A 20,113-nucleotide genomic window follows, 5' to 3' on the forward strand; every position below is an offset into this window, starting at 1 on the left:
TCGCAAACGACTACAAAAAAAATGATTTTGCTTTCTACAGACGCTCAGAACAAAAAAAAAATTGAGTAGAACATGGGAAAAAAAAAGATTATAACAGAGAAATTGATAAAATCGAATAATAATTGTTATGTTTTTCCTGTTCTTTAGTCCTCTGTTTCTCGAAAAACTTTTGGATATTAAGATAACAGAAATTTACTTTCTGAAAACTTGAAACAGAAGAACAAAACAGAGGACTATCAAAGAGGCAAGAACAGGGTAAGAAGAAATATATCTAGAGAAGAAGCTGAGTCTTTAGGACTTGCTCTCACTGGATATTTTTATATAAGAAAATAAAACTGTGTATACTTGGTAAGATTTATGTATTTTTATTGTATTTTTATAATGAGATTTTCTATGTTAAAATATTGTACACTATCTAAATACTAAAGACTGGGTACATAATTATATGAACGAATAGTACTTAATCTCTAAATTAAGCAATAGTAGTTTTTTCTTTGTTAATAGTCTCAAGAATCATAAGAAAGCAATACATACTTGATTACGTTATTTATCACAAAATGATACTACGCAAATAATGCATCAATCTACTCAACCAAAACAGAGTTTTCAAAAAAAAGATATATTCCGAGTTTACTTAGCTTCACGTCTCGAAAATCATTTATCGGTATCAGTTTGCATCTCCCTGTAACTGGCAGCTCTATTGTTGAAGACATTAAGAAGATATTCACTAGCTTGTCTTGAAGAAGGTCTCTCTTGAGGATAACTTTTTGTGCACTGAAGTGCTATTTCAAGAACCTGATAAGCTGCTTCTTCTTCGCAAGGTAACAGCGATTTAAGCTCTGAATCAATCAGCTTCTCTCTTGCTTCAGAACCCGGAGGTGTATCAAGAACTGTCTCTACCCATCTCACCATATCCGTCTCTTCATCAAACATTGCTTCGGTTGGCATTTTACCAGTCACAATCTCCATCAACACTATCCCCATACTGTAAACATCGCTCTTCTCAGTCGCCTTCAACGAGTACGCATACTCTGCGAAAAAAGAACGGTATCCAACACGTTAGGTTTAATAGTCGAATCGTAGTTAAGAAACCCGAGAAAGACATGTATGTACCGTACCTGGCGCGATGTAGCCATAAGAGCCTGCAAACATAGTGTTTGATTCTGTGTTGGTGTCATAATTCCCGGTTAGGATCTTGGCGAGTCCGAAATCTCCTAAATGTGCTTCTATGTTGGAATCAAGAAGCACATTACTAGACTTAATATCGCGATGAACAATCGGAGGAACACAGTCATAATGAAGATACTCCACTCCTTGAGCCAACCCAAGTGCTATTTTCAATCTTGTTTCCCAACCAAGAACCTCCTTTTTCTTCGTATTCTCGTTGGCATGAAGCCAATCCCAAACGCTTCCATTCGCCATATACTCGTAGATCAACAGATTCAAACCATCTGCTTTACTGCTACAATAACCCATTAGCTTAACCAAATGTCTATGTCTGATTGTTCCAAGTGTCTTAACTTCTCTGTTAAAGCTCTTGTTTGACATCAAATCATCTTTCCAAAGAATCTTCTTCACAGCTATCGTCTCGCCGTTCTTTAACTCCGCTTTGTAAACTTTTCCTGACCCTCCTGATCCAATCATGAACTCTTCGTTAAGGTAATGTGTAGCTTCCATTATGTCATCCCACTTTATATCTGACTTTGCACCTCCATTACTAAATAGAGGAGCTTGTGAAGAAGAAGAGTTCGATGAAAATGCGCTGTTTCCGCCTCGCACTTTCTTGAAAAGATCATGGTTTTGCTTGAAGAAGAGGATGATAACAAGTACCATCAAAGCAATCGCTGCTAATGATGAAATCGCAGAGATTATAACCACTGTTTTCGGACTAAGACTTCGTTGATTCTTTGATCCAGCTCTGTTGCAATGACTAAGAGGGCTTCCACAAAGACCTGCATTGCCTACAAACGCATCAGCTTGCCATCTAGAGAACTGTTTCTTTAACTTTCCCTCAAGGTTGTTGTAAGAGAGGTTAAGATATCCCAAGCTTTTCATGTCACCGATTTGGCCAGGAACTTCTCCTACAAGCTGATTGTGAGACAGATCAAGAGATTCAAGCTTAGGTAACGTCGAAATCGTAGACGGTATACGTCCGGTAAAGTTGTTGTAGCTGAGATCTAAAGCACTTTGAAGATCTTGCAGCTGTCCAATCTCAACAGGAATCTCTCCGGTTAAAGCGTTTCTCGATAACCGAAGCTCGAAAAGCTTGCTCAGTTTCCCTATTGTAGAAGGCAGAGGACCTGAAAGCTGATTCTCTTCGAGGTTCAACGCATTGAGAGCTTGCAAGTTACCAATCTCTTGCGGGATCGAGCCGTTGAGTGAGTTACCATCAAGAAATAGCGTAAGAATATTGGTTAAGCTGAAAATCTCAGTAGGGAGAGACCCAACAAACTTATTAGAAGAAAGCTTTAGCTCTCCCAACAATGGAAGCTTTCCAAGCCATGTAGGTATCACCCCTGAAAGATAGTTATTGTTGAGATCAATGTGTGTCAGCTTCTTGCACAAACCGAGCTCCACCGGTATGATTCCTGAGAGAGAGTTTCTTGAAATATCCAATAAAGAAAGCTCACTGATCTTCCCAAATGTCCGAGGGATTCTTCCTGTGAACTGATTCTTCCCCAGCCTTAACCGATCAAGATTCGTAGACTTACCTAGCTCAAGAGGTATATCTCCCTCAAATCCGTTTTCCGTGACATCAAACGAGAGATACGAGCTTGAACCGCACAATGGACTTATCGAACCATTGAACTTGTTGCTTGAAAAATTGATTCTTGTGAGGTTCTTGAGGTTGATAAGTGAATCCGGAAGATTTCCTTGAAGAGAATTGTTGTAGATCATAAACAGTTCTAATGCCGTTAAGAACCCGAACGAGGAAGGAATTGAACCCGAGAGCTGGTTATCCGCTAAATCGATAACCGTCATTTGATGACAGTTACCTAAACTGGCGGGAATGTTACCTACAAGCTCGTTCTCTCTCAAGTGAAGACGAGTAAGATCTTTCAATCTTCCAATTGAAGAAGGAATCTCTCCACTTAAACGATTCCCGTACCAATCAATCTCCTGCAGTCTCGTGCAATTCCCAATCTCAACCGGCATTTCACCCGAAAACCGATTCTCATACAGATACATAATCTCCAATTTACCAAGAAATCCGATTTCTTTAGGTACCTTGCCTTCCAAGTTATTGTGATAGAGAGTAAACTCTTGTAGATTCGTGAGGTTTGATATTGATGAAGATAACGTACCCTCCAAGCTATTGTTGTTAAGATAAAGATTCGTGAGTTCGACGAGCTGAAACAACGAATCCGGGATTTGACCTGTAAGCGTATTGTTCGACAAATCAAGCAATTTTAATGACTGACAGTTGCTGATTTCCGCTGGAATTTCGCCGGAAAGCTGAGTTTCAGACAGAAACAGTTGCTTCAAGCTTGTGTTGTTAGAACATATAGTCTTTGGTAACGAACCAGAGAGACGATTTTTCGCTAATACCAAGAACTCAAGCTGATTCATTCTCCAGAACTCTTCGTGTATCACTCCGGTGAGATTATTAGAAGACAAATCAAGTGTTTGAAGATTCGCTAATTCTGTTAATCTCTTTGGAATCAAACCCTGTAACTGATTACCAATCAAATTAAGGTATTGGATACTAACCAAATCACCGAGTTGACTCGGTATCTCACCGGAGAAACTGTTATCTCCCAAATTCAGCGTCTGGAGGTTCTTAAGTCGATTCAGCTCCGCCGGTAACGAACCGTTGAGACGATTAAACGCCGCGGCAAACAAAGCGAGGCTGGTGCAGTTTCCGATTTCCGCCGGAATCGGTCCTTCGAGTTCGTTGTCTTGTAGTATCAAAGTCTGGAGCTGAACGAGTCTACCGAATCGACTCGGTATAAGACCGGTGAGTCTACACGAAGCCAAAGCAAGCATCTGGAGGTTGACGAGGTTCCCAAACGTCTCCGGGATTGTTCCGTTGAGTTCGTTGTCTCCGAGTTTTAACGATTTGAGATTCACAAGTGAGCCGAGTTGACTCGGTATATCGCCACTGAGTAGGTTAGAGAAGAGATGCAACGATTCCAATGAAGAGGAGAGGTTAGAGAGAGTCGTTGGGATGGGACCGACAAGACGGTTCGAAGACAAATCGATGTGGATTAGGTTGTTAAACCGGCCGATCGAAGGAGAAATTGAACCGGTTAAACCTAAACCGGAGAGATTTAAACCGATGATTTCACGACCACCGCATGTGACGCCGGTCCAGTTGCAGTAACTGGGACTACCGGAATTCCAATCTCGGAGAACGTCTTCTTCTTTTGGGTTTGTGATAAAAGAGTTCTTCAGTTCGAGAAGAGTTTGAAGATCGTCTCTTTGACCCGGTTGACCCGAACCCAACCCGGATGAGAAACAGAGGAAAAACAGAGCAAGAAGAACAGAGTTTTGCTGCATTTTTTTTCTTCTTCTTCTTCTTCAAGAAACAAGAGATCTGTGAGAGTAATAGTGAATGAAAGAAGCTTCTTCGAGTTCTTGTGGTAGTGAGACGACTAATGTTGGAAACATAGAGAATTTAAGACAACTGTTTGGTTTTGGATGAAGTAAGACGATTGGTTATAAGAACGGTGCATGGGGACTATCTCTGTATCTCTGTTCTGTATACGCGTCTAAGTATGTGTGTTTGGGTTTGATGTGGTAAGTAGGAGGAGAAGTAAATGCAGAGGATAAAGTTTTGGGATCGGCTATAAAGGCTAGAACTATATATAGAGTGTTTTTTTTTATATATATATCTCTTCTGTTTTCGGATCTTTCATTGAGAAGGAGAGTAATGAGAAAGAGAAGAAGAAGGTCAAAGAGGGTCAGAGAAGAGACATTGGAAAATGCAATTGCAAGTGTCCATTTATGTTGCGGCTATGCCAATGTGTATTTATGTTCTTTTCTAGTACTAGTACTTAAATTGTTTTGGATTTTAGTTTTGTAAAAAAAGTTTAGATTCTTCCTAATAATCTCTTTCGAACCAGAGACCTAAACAAATATTTTTTTAAGCCGTTGCTAATGATCGAAATATGGATTTTAAAACCTTTTTTGATGGGTCGATATCGCATCGGTTGATTTACTTATACCAAGATAATATGCGGAACTCGGAATGGGTTATATGCTACTTTGCGATATTTTATGAAGCCTATAGGTTTTCGAAATAACAATTTATGTATTTTGTATGTTAAGTGATCAATTTCTTAAAATAGTTTAATGATTTTTTATTTCATTCAATAAAAATTTGTGAATTTTGTGATCTTGTAGATTCGATGAATTTGCCTCCAATCCATAAATTTTATTGGTTGAAACTTGAAATACAGTAAAAATATTGTGCAGTCTTTCAATTTGTCCTTTTTTCAACCCTTGTCTCTCTATTTGTTTACAGAAGTTCAGTTTGATGAGAGTCTAAGTCGTGTAAGTAATGGTAATGAGAAAAGAGATTTATGACAATGAGATAAATAAGTTATATGATAATGGTTTACATATATAAATTGATATGGCTTTGACCTTGGCCAAGCAAAGAGAGTGGTTGAGATGAGAGACGATGACTTGGTTGAATGACATTTCTTTAATTTCTGCTTTTGTTGTGAAGTGTGTTAGTTTCTCATTACTTAAGTCCTTTCATCAAAAAAGAGGGCAGTTGTATTTCTGTTTTTAGATTTATAGAAAATTTCACACACAAATATATGGGTGGAATTAATATGTTAAATATTACATATATATTGTTGAGTATATATGATAAGCTAAATATTTATCATATTTGATAAACTTTAAAGAGGGTAAATTTCATAGCAAATTAAGCAAGGAGTCTAAATTTTTTAGATTGACAAAATAGTCCAACATATAAAGAATAGATTTTAAAATGTTGAACCCTAAAATCTAAACAAAATGCTCTTATATTTCCTCAAATTTACATGTAACCTATCTTTTAAATTTATATTATCTTTAAAAAGAAAATTGCTCAATCATCCCTATAAATAATTGCTAGGTCAAAGGCATTCTCTCATCCATATTTTTTGTCATCACCCCAAACTCGGCAACATATTGGTTAGTTCTAATTTGATTCTCTTTGATATTTTCCCGATTAATAAATAAAAGATTTTGTAGATGTCATCTTTGAAACAAAGGCCGAAGTATTCTAGCTGCTGAAGTTGAATCACACCGTGTTCATACACTCTATAGAAATTCAATTGACTCTACCATCTATATACTACCATGAAAGAGACAACAATGGATTACAAATGCTTTTATTTTCCTTTTACTTAAATGATAAATACAGAATATTTTGAATTCTTGATCATAGTTTAACAGTTGATGTAATCATGAGCGGATCTAGAGTTATATTTTTACTGGATGCATATAATTTCTTTTCGAAATAGATCGGAGACATTTAAAAGAGCTTACATTATTTTATTTTATCTGTTTTGTTTATAATTAGACAGGACATGTGGTACACTGGTATTTATGTTCATCTTAGAGCTCCTCAAGATCACGAGTTCGATTTTAACTTTTAAGAGTAGATTAGACTAGTTTAACTTCTTCTTATCTACGATCCAAAAACTAATGAATCCTTGTTAAAGTCCAAGGCTTCTTGATTAAAAAACAAAATGTCTTCTTTAACAATATTTTAGTTATATATACGAGTCAATTTTCTAGTAAGAAATCGTATTACCCGTTAGTCTAAAATCGATTAATTTAAGTATCAATTGATGTGAAGATGGTGATACGTCGTATTCATTATGGTTTATTTGTGTGAAATGTTAAAGTGTACAAGTCTTATCTTATGGAAAAACATTCTCCTTTTGTATAAATGTGATGTTATTCCTGAAATATGATCAGTCTCAATTTGCATAGTTAATTAATCGTCTTATTAGCTTGTGGTTGTGCCTATTAATGAAACCCAATTGCTAACAATTCATCTTCTTTCTTCTTTTGGCTCCTACTGACCAAACTTACCCACATATAAAACTATAGGTAATCAATCTATCTCAAAGCATTGGGCCCTTTGACTACTTTCAACGTGTATATCTAAATGTTCTAAAACTTATCAATGAAGCAAAACGTTCCACAATTTTACATATTTGAAATAAATCGGTTTTTCAAATGAAAATACTTAATGTTTTTTTGGGATTTATACTCAAACTAAGCATCGCTAAGCCAATATATATAGACTAATAATTTTTAAGAAAATGACAAACATATATTTACTAAAAAGTTATTTCTCAAAACTAATTAACATATTTTCATAATATTCTTTTATTCTTTTATTGTAGTACATTGACAGCGTTTTAAATATTAGTACTGACAACTTGGAGATTCTTTAAAAATCTAAAGAATTTGTTTGGCAAATTAGTCATTTCCGGAGAATATTTTTTTTTCTTTGACTAAAATATATACTTTATATTCAAGATTTTAACCAGATATACAAAAAGTTAGGATCAAAGACAATCATTCTAGATCAACCACATTAAGTATTACACTAAGCAATACTACTTTCTTTCTCAAAAAGATGTTTCAGCCAAAAAGGAAACCCGATTGCTACATACGATTGGCGGCGATCCTCCATTGTCACGCTCTTGGCAATAAGATGAGCTCCAAGATTAGAGCTTCTTATTTCACCACACAATCTCTGGAGAATGTTCTAAATGAGATAATTTTTGTGGACGTTGTGCAAATATCACACATGACAAAAAAAATAAAAATTGGTATAATCGTATGAATGATCTTTCAAACTGTCTTTTATTCGAAAGATGATTGTATATGTGGATAGATGTCAACACACCAACAAACATTTTGATCCTATCTGTATAGCGAACAAAATATTTGTGAGAATATTGAACCAAGTCTTAACAATGGGAAGATTCATATCTTAGAGATCAGTGCAAAATTTGAGGGATCAAAAGATTAACGTCAAGTGTGTCATCAGACGAACTCCTACTTTTATGATACCCATAATCTTTCAATCTGTTCCGATTTAAAAATTTTAAATGTAATTACTGATTGTTTGTAATTGATAATAAAAAAAAACTATTTCATATTTTCAATTTCTAACATTATTGTTTATTGTTTGTAATTAATAAAAGAAAAAAACATTTAATAGTTTTTCATTTTTGACATTATACTTTCTTCAAATCTAAAACTACCAACGATGATATTTATATTTTATTAATCCATTTATTCTTTGATATTTTCAAAAATGTCCATTAATGTTTTCATTGTTACTATTACTAAGTAATAAATAATATAAATAAACACTGACAAACTGAAGTTACAGACTATAAATAATTTACCATACTAAATGTAACATCAAAGCTTTCATAGCTCAGTTGGTTAGAGCACCCGTTTAGTAAGCGGGAGGTCTTGAGTTCAACTCTCAATGAAAGCATTTTTCTCCTTCTTCTTTTTTATTGAACCCATACCCTCGAAAGCTTTTTCTTTTGTTATTTTTTGAAGTCTATTTCTCTTTTCACTGTCTCTCGCAATCTCCGACTCTCTCCTTCTTATTTCGTCGCCGTCGCTACTCTTTCTCGTCGGTAAGTTCCCCTCTGTCATTTCCTTCTTCTCCAACATCTAATCTTATTGTCGATTGTGTAAATTGCTATGTTTTCCAGTTATTTACTCGGGCACGAAACATGTTCGATGAAATGTCTCAAAGAGTATTTTTTTAGACTCATAACGAAACTGCTTATCTCTTTGCTTTTGTTCGTGATTTTGTATTGCGGTTCTAACGTTAATATGAACTGGGTTAGCTTTCAAATTGTAAAAAAAGTTTACCAGATTCGTCTGGATCTAATGCTCATGTTTTAGTTTTGGAATAAAAAATGTCCAGTCTTTAGAAACTATTGTTAAGGAAACGGAACCTAGTTTTGGAGAATCGTTAGTTAGAGTTGATCGCATTGACATAGCAACCTTAATTTTATGGTCTCATAGTTTGCAGATTCTCGTATTTCAGAAGCTACTGTATTTCAACATCAAAGTTTGTACCTTTCTATGATGCATTTACCATTTTGGCTTTGAAGAAGATATATCTGAATTTTGATTGAAATGTTTACGTTTTTTTGTTAAATCTATCAGACTATAATGAGTGATTTTGTTTCATTGTGTTGCTTACGTTAAGGTGGTATAGTGTCAACTTTCAAGGAAGATGGCTAGTGGTAGCCTGAAGAGCCTTATATCTTCAGCAGTGGGTCGAGGTGTGACCGAAGCAAGAGCAAGGATTTTCGGACATATGCTTAACCCAACGGGACAGAGATCTCCTCATAAGATATTAAGGAAGAAGCTTATTGGTGATAAGGTTGCAGAATGGTATCCATACGACATCAAGAATGAGGATCCCAATGTCTTGGCTAGAGAAGAAAAAGAGTACTTTCCTAAACCTCTCTTTTCTTGTTTACTTTCCAATTGATTGCTTTGTTTATCATAGAAAACTCTTTGAGTGGGATTGAGCTGGAACATGTTTCCACAAGCTTTTTAGTTCAATTGCTATTTGGGGGTTAGTATCCAAAATCCTAGACATGAGAAAGAAACTAGATGTAGATTGTATGAGCCTTCTTGTGATTTGTGGAGCTTACGCAGAGTCATGTTCTTTGGTTTCTGGTGTAAAATGCAACATAGTCACGAACTAATCTTATTTGGCAAGGATAGTACTGTCTTTGAAATTCACTTACACTTGGTTTTATATTCACTGCTTATGTTATCATTGTTTTCTCTCTGTTGAGAGGCATTTTAACTTAAGTTTGGGTGTTGTTGTTGTAGGCGGATATCGAAGCTTGAGATGTTGAAACGTCGTGACAAAGGACCACCAAAGAAGGGTCATGGAAAACGTGCTGCGAAGCGTAACAAGTAGAAGTAATAACCATAGCTACAAAAAATTCTCTGCACTCTTAGAGTCAAACTCTTCTGGTTGAATCAGATAGAACTTATAAGTGAAAATTTCTCCTACTTAAAACTGAATTGGTTTCCAATGATGTTACTATGTTGAGACATAGTTGAAAGCTATTTGCTTCCCTTTTGACTAAAAATGTCAATGGCTTTTGTTTCTCTTCTCTTACTCTTTTAGTCTTTAGAGTTTTTTGAGATTAATATTGGTGAGATGTTTGTACTTTTTTGATCTAGTTTTTCTTATCTCGTGATAGATTTCAAATCCTCTTTGTCAGTCTTTGATGTTGGATTGAAAGTGAATTTATAGATTTTTACCTTTTCGAATTTAAATATTAAGGTGACTAAATACTGAAGTGGTAGGTCGGCCATTCTAATTCTGAGTACTAGTTCAACTATTCTGAGGTGGTAGGTCGACCATTCTAATACTGAAATGGAACGTGTCACTTGTTACTTGTTCTTATTGAGAATTGATTTTTTACAGGGATCCTAATTACCACGGATTTACTTGAATGAGTTTAGTCCATCAAAAAGTTGAAAAAGAACCAAATATTAAAAGATGGTTGGTGTAACCTGTCTGCTTATATAATCCACGTGTGAAAAATGCATAAAACTCAAACGACAACATTTTGAAAACGATGGCAAATTCTTGAATGATTCTTCTTTTTATGTTCCCTTTTTACTAAAGCTAAAAGGATTCATTAGCAAGTGTTTGTGAAAGGGAGAGAGAAATGGAGGAAGGTCTAAAGATTCAATCTTTGGTCATTTATCCGATCAAATCTTGCCGTGGAATCTCTGTTCCTCAGGCTACCGTTACTCATACTGGTAAAAACTAAGAACAATCTTCTTCTTCTTCTTCTACTCCTCTTAGTTTGACTTCTGAGAATTGAAAAAAGGTCCTTTTAAAAAAATTGGTATGAGAAAGATTCCCTTTTGATCATTCTTGATTTTCTGAGATTTTGATTATAAGATATGGGTTTTGTTTGATTTAGGGAAAGTCAACAAATTTTCCGAGAAAGTGAACAAATTGTCTCAGAAATTGCTATTAATAGGGTAAAATGAGAGTGAACACTTAAAGTCTCCACTTTTATGTTGGCATGAACATTTAGATTTTTCACTCTCATTGTTACGGGATCGATGATACTAGAAAGGGTCTTGCTTTATTAGTTTATTGGTTGGAAAATGAACAAATTATCTGGAAATTGTTCTTGTTTGATTGGATGGAAAGTGAACAATTTCTGGGAAGATGATATTATTTGGGTATAATGAGAGTGACCACTAAAGTTTTTCTCTTTTTTTTTTTGTTGGCATGAAGACTACAGTTTCACTCTCATTTCTGTTTCTTTATATGTTAAGGGTTCGAAGATAGCAGAAAAGGGTCTTGTTTGATTGATAGAATTGTGAACAAAGTTTCCGAGAAAGTGAACACAATGCTAATATATAGGGCTAAATTTTGATAAGAAACGGGAGAGTTTCATGTGTGTTAAAATTAAGATGGTGGAATGTTTGACTATGAAGTTGTCTTGGTGTTTGATCTAATGGATAATTCCATGGGTTTAATCTATGGAAACTGATGTAGGTTTTCAGTGGGACCGGTATTGGTTAGTTGTTAACTATAAAGGAAGAGCATACACTCAAAGAGTTGAGCCAACCCTTGCTCTTGTTGAATCGGAGTTGCCTAAGGAAGCCTTCTTGGAAGATTGGGAGCCAACAAATGACTCATTGTTGGGTAAATTTCTGGCTTAACTACGAGAATTGTCTCTGAATCGAGACTTCAATTTACGTTCTTGATTATTCATTTTGCAGTGATAAGAGCTCCTGGTATGAGTCCGTTAAAGATACCGTTGACTAGGCCAAGCTCGGTAGCAGAAGGTGTGTCGATGTGGGAATGGTCTGGCTCTGCTTTTGATGAAGGAGAAGAAGCTGCGAAATGGTTTTCAGATTATCTTGGAAAACAAAGCCGTTTGGTTCGGTTTAATAAAGGTTTCAGTTTACTTTCTTTTGAATCTTTTGATTTGCAACAAATCTTAATGCACCGAGTTGATCAAGTTATTTGTCTACAGATACTGAAACTAGACCTTCACCTCCTGAGTTTGCAGCGGGTTACTCTACAACATTCATGGATATGTTTCCGTTTTTGGTTGCATCTCAGGTGAGCCAATATCTATATTTCCGATATCGGTTAATGTGAATAGGCATTTCCGCATTTGATCTTCTTTTTGTTTTTGGTTGTTAGGGTTCTTTAGACCATTTGAATACCCTTCTGCCAGAACCGGTGCCTATAAACCGTTTTAGACCCAAGTAAGCGATATCAATCATCTCGAGGTCTTATTATTACCTTCAATGATGGTTGTTTTGTTCATAATCTGTGGTTTGTTGTTTCTCTCTAGCATTCTTGTTGATAATTGTGATCCTTTCGGTGAAGATCTTTGGGATGAAATCAAAATAAACGATTTAGTCTTCCAAGGAGTTAGGCTATGTAGCCGCTGCAAGGTGATGATTATCTGAATATGACGTGAAAGTAATGTAACACTCAGATTCTCAAGTCGAGCTTTTAACCATTTTGTTCTTTCAGGTACCAACTGTGAATCAAGAAACCGGGGTTATGGGTAAAGCAGAACCAACTGAAACTCTGATGAAATTCAGATCAGACAATGTCTTAATGCCTGACAAGAAACCGCGTGGAAAGGTTAGCTATATAAGCTCTAGTCTGGTTTTCAGAAGAGACTTGTTGGATTGATTATGATGCTAAACCTATTCAATATATTGATTTCGGTTTATGACAGGTTTTCTTTGGCAAGGAGATGGTTTGGAATTGGAACTTAACCAACACTGAAGGCGAAGGAAAGAAAACAATCAAAGTTGGTGATACCATCTCAGTCATAAGGAAGATCCCTTCCAGAGCTGAAGCAGCTGTTTAAGTCAATACATAAACATGTTGCTTCTTCTTCTTCTGTTGTGTTGTGTTGTGTTGTTATCTCTAACTAAAGTAAAGAGAACTACTTTCTTGTTCATGTTAATTCCAAACTTGTTGAAAGTATGATTTTGTTTGGTTTTGATTGATCTTAAGCCTTGAAAACATGAGGATTTCGTCGAAACTTCTTGTAAGTTTTGATTGATCTTAAGCCTGCACCTTACTGTGATAGTAACCAAAGAAGCCGTTGAAACTTATTTTACTCAAATGTGCAATACTACAATACATTAGATTTCATACTTAAAGAGAGGTCTGCATTTTAACATTTCAACTTATCAGACTCCAAAAGTTGTTGAACAGCAACCAAATCTGGAAGCACAATGGCTCCAGCTTCTATCCAGTCTTTAGCAGCTTCCGTCTTAAACCTATCAACCAACAAAGCATGCATCCCAATACTCTTTGCTGGAACATAATCTTTGCGCATGCTGTCTCCAATATGCAAAACCTCTTCAGGCGCAATATTATTCCCGGCTCTCTCTAGCGCGAGCGTAAAAATCCTCGGATCTGGTTTCTCTATCCCTTCAATTCCAGAGAATACACCAAAATCCCACTCTGCCTGAAAAGAGTCAAATGGCAAATTGAGTAAAGTTTAAAGAACCTAAGAACCACACACAGTCACAATGAGTCACTCTTCACTACCTTGCTCAAACCGAAGGAAGGTAAAATAACTTCTTGATATCGGTATTCCGCATTGCTAACAAGTCCGACTATAAGACCTTTCCTGCGTGCCCATCTTAAAAACGGTTGAGAATCTTGAAACACAGAGTAAGGTGCAGCAGAACCAAACGTCGAATAGATTCTCCTAAATATCTTCTCAAATGTCTCCTCATCATACTCATATCCTGCCTAATCAATGACCCACCATAACATCAAAGTAAGTAACACACATACACCTAATATCGAAGAAGATAAAATAAAACCAAATACCTTGACAAATGAATCTCTCACACAAGTTTTCCACCAAACAATGTTTGGCATTTTGGCATGGAAACCGAAACAAGGATACTTTTGTGCCATATCTGTATAAGCTAGTTTAAAACCTTCATGAACTCGTTTATAATCAGGACAAGGCAAACCAATGGCTTTAGCAGCCATACAATAGTAATCACCAAGCTCTCCTTTGTAAGCTATAAGTGTACCAGTAACATCTACTGTTATACACCGTAGTTTCGATAAAAGCGACACCGCCATTTCAAATCCTTTCACCAAAATCTGCACAAATACACGAAACTGAGCTCAAATAGGCTAATTTCTGCAGAAAAGAAATGAAATTTACAGAGAAAAAACTGATTCGATTTCAGGGTTTTTGCTAAAAAGTGGTGATTGATTAACCCAAGAAACAATAAATGATGGAATCTAGGCAAAGTATCAATTTTTCAGCAGTTGAGTCATATATCAATGTAGGGTCACAAATAAAAAAAAGATAGCTTTTTTTCGCAGGAAACAAGGTAAAAAGTATGGAAATTTGGAAGAACCCGTGAAGGAGAGAGAGAGATTTGAAGTACCCAGAAGCTAAGAATCGAGGAAAATATCTAAATGAAAGAAATCGCCATTGTTTGTTTCTTCTTATCTTGTGTTTGCTTTAAGACAACAGTAAAATGAGAGATCACGAAGAAGACTGTCTTTGTGTTTTTATATATAGAGACGAAATCGAATACAGTAGATGCGTGTGTACGTGTGGATTATTGCGCACACAGACAAATTTTAGGCAGCTAATAGAAATTATAATCTTGGTGTTAGATAGATTTCTTGAGAAATCGGACACTCTTAATTAAGCTTTTAAAGGTAAATTAATTGCAATTTTGGAGAGCAAGTTCGAGGGTATTTAGGGTATTTTACACACAGGAGGAACAATAATAAAAAGTAAACCCATTGGATGGCATGACAGTGGCCTGCAGTATTGTCCTAACCCCAAAAACGGTTTCAGGTTTTCGAATTTTGTGTTTTCTTTTTTACCGTTTTTACGCTCAAAATGAAGTAAAAATGTTTTGATAGCAAACAAACTTATGGTAGTTCAACCTTACCAAAAAAAAAAATCCTCCTTACCAAAAAAAAAACTTATGTTAGGTCAATTAATATTAGAGAATTCTATTCTAGAAAGTAGGATGAAAAATAAGTTAGTTAAGAAAAAAGTCATATTTAGGCGAAGTTGTAATTAACATTTCGATTGATTTGACTTTTGAAAATAAAATGTAATCGTTTGATATAGAATTGATCCAAAAAGAACTCATACTAGAGAAACTAGAGCAATTAGGTAGGATGTTTGAATATTTCATGAGATTCCGTGGTTGAGCAAAGATATACAAACTTCTGATAAACCTTCTATCACTTCTTCACATGTTTACCAAAAAAAAAAAAAAACCCTTCTATCACTGTGCATACCATAAAAAACAAGAGGTCTCGATGGATTTTAAAGACGATATATATATATTTAGTTTTTCTATTGCTCAAAAATGACATTTTTAATAGGATTTAAGCATAATATATCTGTAGTACTCAAGATACAAGACCAAATCTAAGGTAGACAAGGACTACACTATATACAGTCAACAACAGAGACAAAGGAGCTTAGATCTATCTATTCAATGGTGGAAAATAATGAGCAATGCTTGAAGTAGAACCATCACCTTTGCTTTTACCGGTGTTAAACTGCTTATTGGTGCGTAGGAAACTCCTGAGTTCTCGTTGAATCTCAACCGGTAATTCATCGAAAACTGACTGATCGATTTCATCAGTCTTATATCCCCAATCTGTTTCTCTACTCTCTTCTACCTCTTGATTCACTTGACTATTATGGCTGCTGCTACTTAACTTTGCTCTTTTACTGGCTGATGACACTGTGGAATCTTCTTGAGTCTCTTGTTTTGATGGAGGTGTTGCATTGTAATTCTTAAAGATATCGACAATTGAAGGCATTCCCTGAGAACAAACAAGCAAACAAATCTCAGTAAAGGTAGAAGCTTTTCGTGCACCAAACAAAGCAATATATTGCGTACCCGATTCTTTTCTTTCGAGTTGTTCATCTTCCGCCCAATTTTCTTTGTCTGTGTGCCTTTGTTTGATTCTGATTGGGTAGAAACATCCGTTGCTTCGTTTGATGGACAAGAGACAACATCCTGACAAGGAATGTGTGGAATTGGTTCTTCAAGGATACACAATTTAAGAACATATATATAAGCTCTTGAGTCATTCAAACACTACAGGGCCTAACCAATCACTTCGTTACCAGTTATAATTACTAAAGAAGCTCCTTTGAAAGTTGAAACTGAGAACGTAATTGAGCCTAAATATGTTTAGCCTTTTTGCTAGATCACACCTCTAAGAAAGGCCTAAAATATGCTTTAGAGTAAAGGGAAATGAGAGCTGATACCTTTTCGGAGACTAGATCAATGTCTTTATCTTGGTTTTCAAAATTAGGCAAAGTATAAGTTACACCGGTGTCTACTTCAGGCATTGCTGCTTGAGTTTCTGTTGACCTCTGTTCTGAACATCCTTCGCTAGCTGCACCAGTTGCAGATTAGATCACGACATTAAGTACCAGAATCAAGAGAAGTAGAAAGTTCTGAAAATATACAGAAATACTCTAGAATACCTGAAGCAGTCATCGCTACATTTCCTTGAACACAACCATCTGCTGAACGAGAAGGAACAGTAGGTTGACTTTGAAAATATCTCATGATCGAGCTTGTTCCCTACAGTAATAAGATATCACTCCTACCAAATCAGTGAAGAAACCAACCAATGTTTGAAAGAGATAAGTAAGTAGAAGACATTTAATGGCTCTAAGAACTTACAGATGGTATATCAACAATTTTACTCGCTGAAACAGAAAGACCTGTTATCCTCCATGTCTCTAGCTTATTTCCTTGAGGTTTGATCCCGAAGGATCCCATGTACTCACGTAAGGCAGCTTGGAACAAGTTAAAGGCATCTTCTTGGATCTTGGTTACTCCATATCTCATAGGACATGATTTTGAAGGAAATTTCTTATGAGAATCTGAATCCTTTGACTGCAATATTTTTCAGGAAAAATATGTTTTAAGTCGTAGTCTTCGCAGAGAAAAATGATATATAACAAGAGAAGTAGGTACTCTGAAAGCGCTAGCATGAAGGGTAAGGGTGCTTGCAATCCGCTTATTCTGCTCCAAGTCAGAACCGAGGCGCTCGCTTAGTTCCTCGGAAAGCTGATTCAGCCAATGCTGAACCTAGAAATATAAGAGAACACAACACTTATTCTAAAAACTAGTTCTATGATATGATTGAAGATAAAAAGGGGATACTTTTGCTACTATTTTTCCAAAACGTTTCACCTCTATAAGCACTTTCAGTTATGACCTATCAACTAGAGCAACTGATAGCAAAGGGAAAAGAAGTGCATTGTTGAGATTCTACTCTTACAGTTGAGAGTGACTTCAAAGCACGAGGTCCGGGAAATGTCTTTCCAGAACCATGACTTTTGGGGAGAAGGCGACCTTGCACTTCTTCTCCACTGATCCCTCTTGCTATATTCCATAACCAAGTACTACAAGTCGGGGGAAAAATCAGAAAAACGTATTAATAGACAAACAAGCACGAGTTGCATGTCTTTAAATTTCTATTATCAAGCAAATAAGCAACTATTGGGAATTTAGTATGCTAGAAGGTACTAATCAAATAATGAACAATCTACAATAGCCTACGAGTCCAGGACAACAAAAATTCTATCTTTTCCAAAGCTATTACCCAGTATTTACTCCGTAATGTTCTTGTAGCTTCGTTTCAGAAAATTGCAGCAAGTCCCCTACTGTGTCAACTCCCAAGTCAGTTTGCAAGCTAGTGCCCAGCTTTCCTCCCAGTTGTTTCCTGCACGTTATGTCTAATTAGAGCTCAATGATTACCAGCACTAACTGAAAATTTTATGATCCTGGGACAGCGATAAAAGATGCAATACACAACTTTGGACTGTCTTACATCTTATAAAACACAGCTGTGTTGATACTGACGCAAATATTTAAGTGTATTCCGTAGAATGTGACAAATACTAAAAGTTCTCCTACGAAAATATGTGTTGTGATCAATACACTATTGAAACTTACTTACATTTTCTTTATTGGCAAGGAACTTAGTAATTCCTGTACAGCTGCATATGGTACAACTGTCTGCTGCGCAGGTTTGTTCATTCCACTAGCAAGTTTGGCTAGCATCTGCTTGTTGAAGTTATATGTTATTACTCGCCATACAAGCGATAAAAGGAAAACAAAATAAAATAGCTTCTTGCCTTGTTATGGGCTATGCCAGCAGAACAAGTAAACTCAGTCTCCTTAAGCACCTGTTTCCGGAGTTCTGCAACAATGATAATTCCACAACTTAATAACTTATCACGTCGATCAGCATCTTCTCGACAAATCCAATTGCGGACACTCTCCTTGAAATCATCTCCATCCTGAAAGTAAAATAAATAAATTCAGATCATAATATTGACTATCGACTATACTTTTGTTGGAGACTAAAAGACACCAAAACAGACCTCTCTGTTCATTCCAAGAATATGGGATTTAAGAACTTCCTCATCTATCAATTCCAAACTCTCTGGAGGTGCATCAGCAAGCATGCTTTCTGCTGCATCAGTGAGGTCAAGATACACTTCATCAATCGAAGCCCTCTCACATTTTCCGCTTTTTGCTAGAATCGAAACCACCTGCAGCGACAACACATAGAATGAGATGAATTTAGCAAATGTCATTGTTTAGACAAACACAAACAGTATAATAATAACTTCCACTTCCATCAACCTCAGAACCGGCACTGCGATATAAATTAAGGTCAGCTTTACCACGAGCCACAGGAACTTGAACCAATTGAATCTGAGGACAAGCAGCTTTAGCCTCATCACCTCTCATCGACCTGAACATTAACCCAAAACACAATTTTTCCCTATCCTCAAAAGATTGATACAATTGGGGGAAAGAAGCATTTCTGTAATTACACACTAACCGCTTTACGCCACATTTACGTGCTTCGTAACTAACAGCAATCAAACCACCACCTTGCCATTCATTGTACTGTACAACTGCACTAGGCAGTCCTCGCAACTCCGGTTGCTTCCTCTGCTCCACTAATCACTCACTCATAAAAAAATCCCTTAACCAGGTAAGTAAAGGAGACATTTTGATAAAATAGAAACAAAAAAGCACACTTTTTGGTATTTGGTAATTTCCCAAATCCCTAAAACAAACGCCAACGAGAAAAAAAAAGAAAAGAAACCGTTATTAAAATTCGATTGAAACCCAAAATTCCAACAAAGCTAAAAAGTTCAAAAAAAGTGTTAAAAAGCTTTGCTTTCTCTCACTAAAGCGTCTAGTGGCTGAATACAATTCGGGTTAGAGAGAGAAGGACCTTGAACGTAGAAGCAATCCATGTCGACATGAGCGATAACTCTAGCATCCGATGCTTCCGGTCTCGCTACCGGCATTTCTATTTCAGAAATCTCCGCAGAAATCAGAGGGAGAGAGAGAGAGAGAGAGAGAGTTTTTACCACCGAAAGAGGGGTTTCTTGGGGATGATGACTGATGAATAGCGCGCGAAAATAATAATTAGGAGAAAAAGCGAGACAGATTAATAAAATGAGAAAGTTTCAAAACGAACCCTCAAAGAAACTAAACTTTGCAAAATAACCCGTTTAGAACACAAGTAATTTGACAACAAAACATGAAATTCATTGTAATGATCTCAAACCCTAAATATTTCTCCAAATTTGCCGTGTCAAATTATTTGTAAAAATAGGTTGAAGATTGACATTGTTGTTTTTAGAGATTTAGTGTGGTAACAAAATTATGGACATCAAGCTGCATCTTTCGAATTATGGTTGATCGTTCGGTAGATAAACAAAAAGTATAGATAAAATATTTAATATTTATTCATTACATAAAATTTTTATTGAGTTTATTTTTATTTATATAAAACAATCATAAAAATAATATGGGTCATGTTTTTTTCATCCATTACTATTTGTTCACTACTATTATTAATTTCACTATTATTGTGAAATGTCGATTTTTATTGCTCATTAAATTTGGCTAGATAATCTTCACTAACTAAAGATTTGGATTCAAGAAAAACAATTTTCTCTCAATTATGTTTATGATTACAAAAATAAAATAAAAAAATTAGGTATTAAATTATAACTGTAAAAATTAAAAC

The 20,113-nt window shown here is 35.8% G+C and overlaps 5 protein-coding genes and 1 non-coding gene across 10 annotated transcripts; 3 read left to right on the plus strand and 3 right to left on the minus strand.

Annotated features, from left to right (window-relative positions):
• Nucleotides 1-469: 469 nt before the first annotated feature.
• Nucleotides 470-4,929, minus strand: GSO2 (Leucine-rich repeat transmembrane protein kinase). The gene is made up of 2 exons (NM_123837.3): nt 1,119-4,929; nt 470-1,031 (listed from the first exon to the last, which is right to left on the minus strand). Exons 1-2 carry the CDS (start codon nt 4,498-4,500, stop codon nt 655-657), a joined length of 3,759 nt encoding a protein of 1,252 aa, NP_199283.1. The 5' UTR covers nt 4,501-4,929; the 3' UTR covers nt 470-654.
• Nucleotides 4,930-8,393: 3,464 nt separating this feature from the next.
• AT5G44705 lies at nt 8,394-8,467 on the plus strand. The gene has a single exon. It is a non-coding gene; the product is annotated as a tRNA-Thr (tRNA).
• Nucleotides 8,468-8,515: 48 nt separating this feature from the next.
• On the plus strand, nt 8,516-10,287 carry AT5G44710 (37S ribosomal protein S27). Its single transcript, NM_123838.5, has 3 exons — nt 8,516-8,615; nt 9,200-9,444; nt 9,838-10,287. Exons 2-3 carry the CDS (start codon nt 9,227-9,229, stop codon nt 9,926-9,928), a joined length of 309 nt encoding a protein of 102 aa, NP_199284.2. The 5' UTR covers nt 8,516-8,615; nt 9,200-9,226; the 3' UTR covers nt 9,929-10,287.
• Nucleotides 10,288-10,540: 253 nt separating this feature from the next.
• Nucleotides 10,541-13,120, plus strand: AT5G44720 (Molybdenum cofactor sulfurase family protein). 2 transcript variants are annotated; one of them, NM_123839.4, is made up of 8 exons: nt 10,541-10,785; nt 11,540-11,689; nt 11,767-11,943; nt 12,024-12,112; nt 12,197-12,261; nt 12,351-12,453; nt 12,536-12,649; nt 12,747-13,120. In NM_123839.4, the coding sequence occupies exons 1-8, from the start codon at nt 10,692-10,694 to the stop codon at nt 12,879-12,881; spliced, it is 927 nt and encodes a 308-aa protein (NP_199285.1). In that variant the 5' UTR covers nt 10,541-10,691; the 3' UTR covers nt 12,882-13,120. The 2 variants fall into 2 exon arrangements, with proteins under 2 accessions (NP_199285.1, NP_974883.1); NM_203154.2 differs by lacking the exons at nt 12,536-12,649; nt 12,747-13,120 and having other exon boundaries at nt 10,577-10,785; nt 12,351-12,535.
• AT5G44730 (Haloacid dehalogenase-like hydrolase (HAD) superfamily protein) lies at nt 13,086-14,681 on the minus strand. 2 transcript variants are annotated; one of them, NM_203155.3, is made up of 4 exons: nt 14,440-14,681; nt 13,862-14,146; nt 13,574-13,780; nt 13,102-13,490 (listed from the first exon to the last, which is right to left on the minus strand). In NM_203155.3, exons 2-4 carry the CDS (start codon nt 14,123-14,125, stop codon nt 13,194-13,196), a joined length of 768 nt encoding a protein of 255 aa, NP_974884.1. In that variant the 5' UTR covers nt 14,126-14,146; nt 14,440-14,681; the 3' UTR covers nt 13,102-13,193. The 2 variants fall into 2 exon arrangements, with proteins under 2 accessions (NP_199286.1, NP_974884.1); NM_123840.4 differs by having other exon boundaries at nt 13,086-13,490; nt 13,862-14,462.
• A 657-nt stretch (nt 14,682-15,338) lies between these two features.
• On the minus strand, nt 15,339-19,502 carry POLH (Y-family DNA polymerase H). Of its 3 annotated transcripts, none has more exons than NM_123841.5 (14): nt 19,310-19,502; nt 18,908-19,028; nt 18,706-18,817; nt 18,441-18,611; nt 18,192-18,356; nt 18,014-18,117; nt 17,657-17,776; nt 17,333-17,456; nt 17,026-17,139; nt 16,729-16,944; nt 16,527-16,626; nt 16,305-16,435; nt 15,931-16,050; nt 15,339-15,853 (listed from the first exon to the last, which is right to left on the minus strand). In NM_123841.5, exons 1-14 carry the CDS (start codon nt 19,383-19,385, stop codon nt 15,509-15,511), a joined length of 2,019 nt encoding a protein of 672 aa, NP_568638.2. In that variant the 5' UTR covers nt 19,386-19,502; the 3' UTR covers nt 15,339-15,508. The 3 variants fall into 3 exon arrangements, with proteins under 3 accessions (NP_568638.2, NP_001332153.1, NP_851130.1); NM_180799.2 differs by having other exon boundaries at nt 15,375-15,853; nt 18,747-18,817; nt 19,310-19,488; NM_001344572.1 differs by having other exon boundaries at nt 18,908-19,485.
• Nucleotides 19,503-20,113: the final 611 nt, after the last annotated feature.

Source organism: Arabidopsis thaliana, chromosome 5 (assembly GCF_000001735.4).
Source record: "Arabidopsis thaliana chromosome 5, partial sequence".
NCBI classification, from domain to species: Eukaryota; Viridiplantae; Streptophyta; class Magnoliopsida; order Brassicales; family Brassicaceae; genus Arabidopsis; species Arabidopsis thaliana.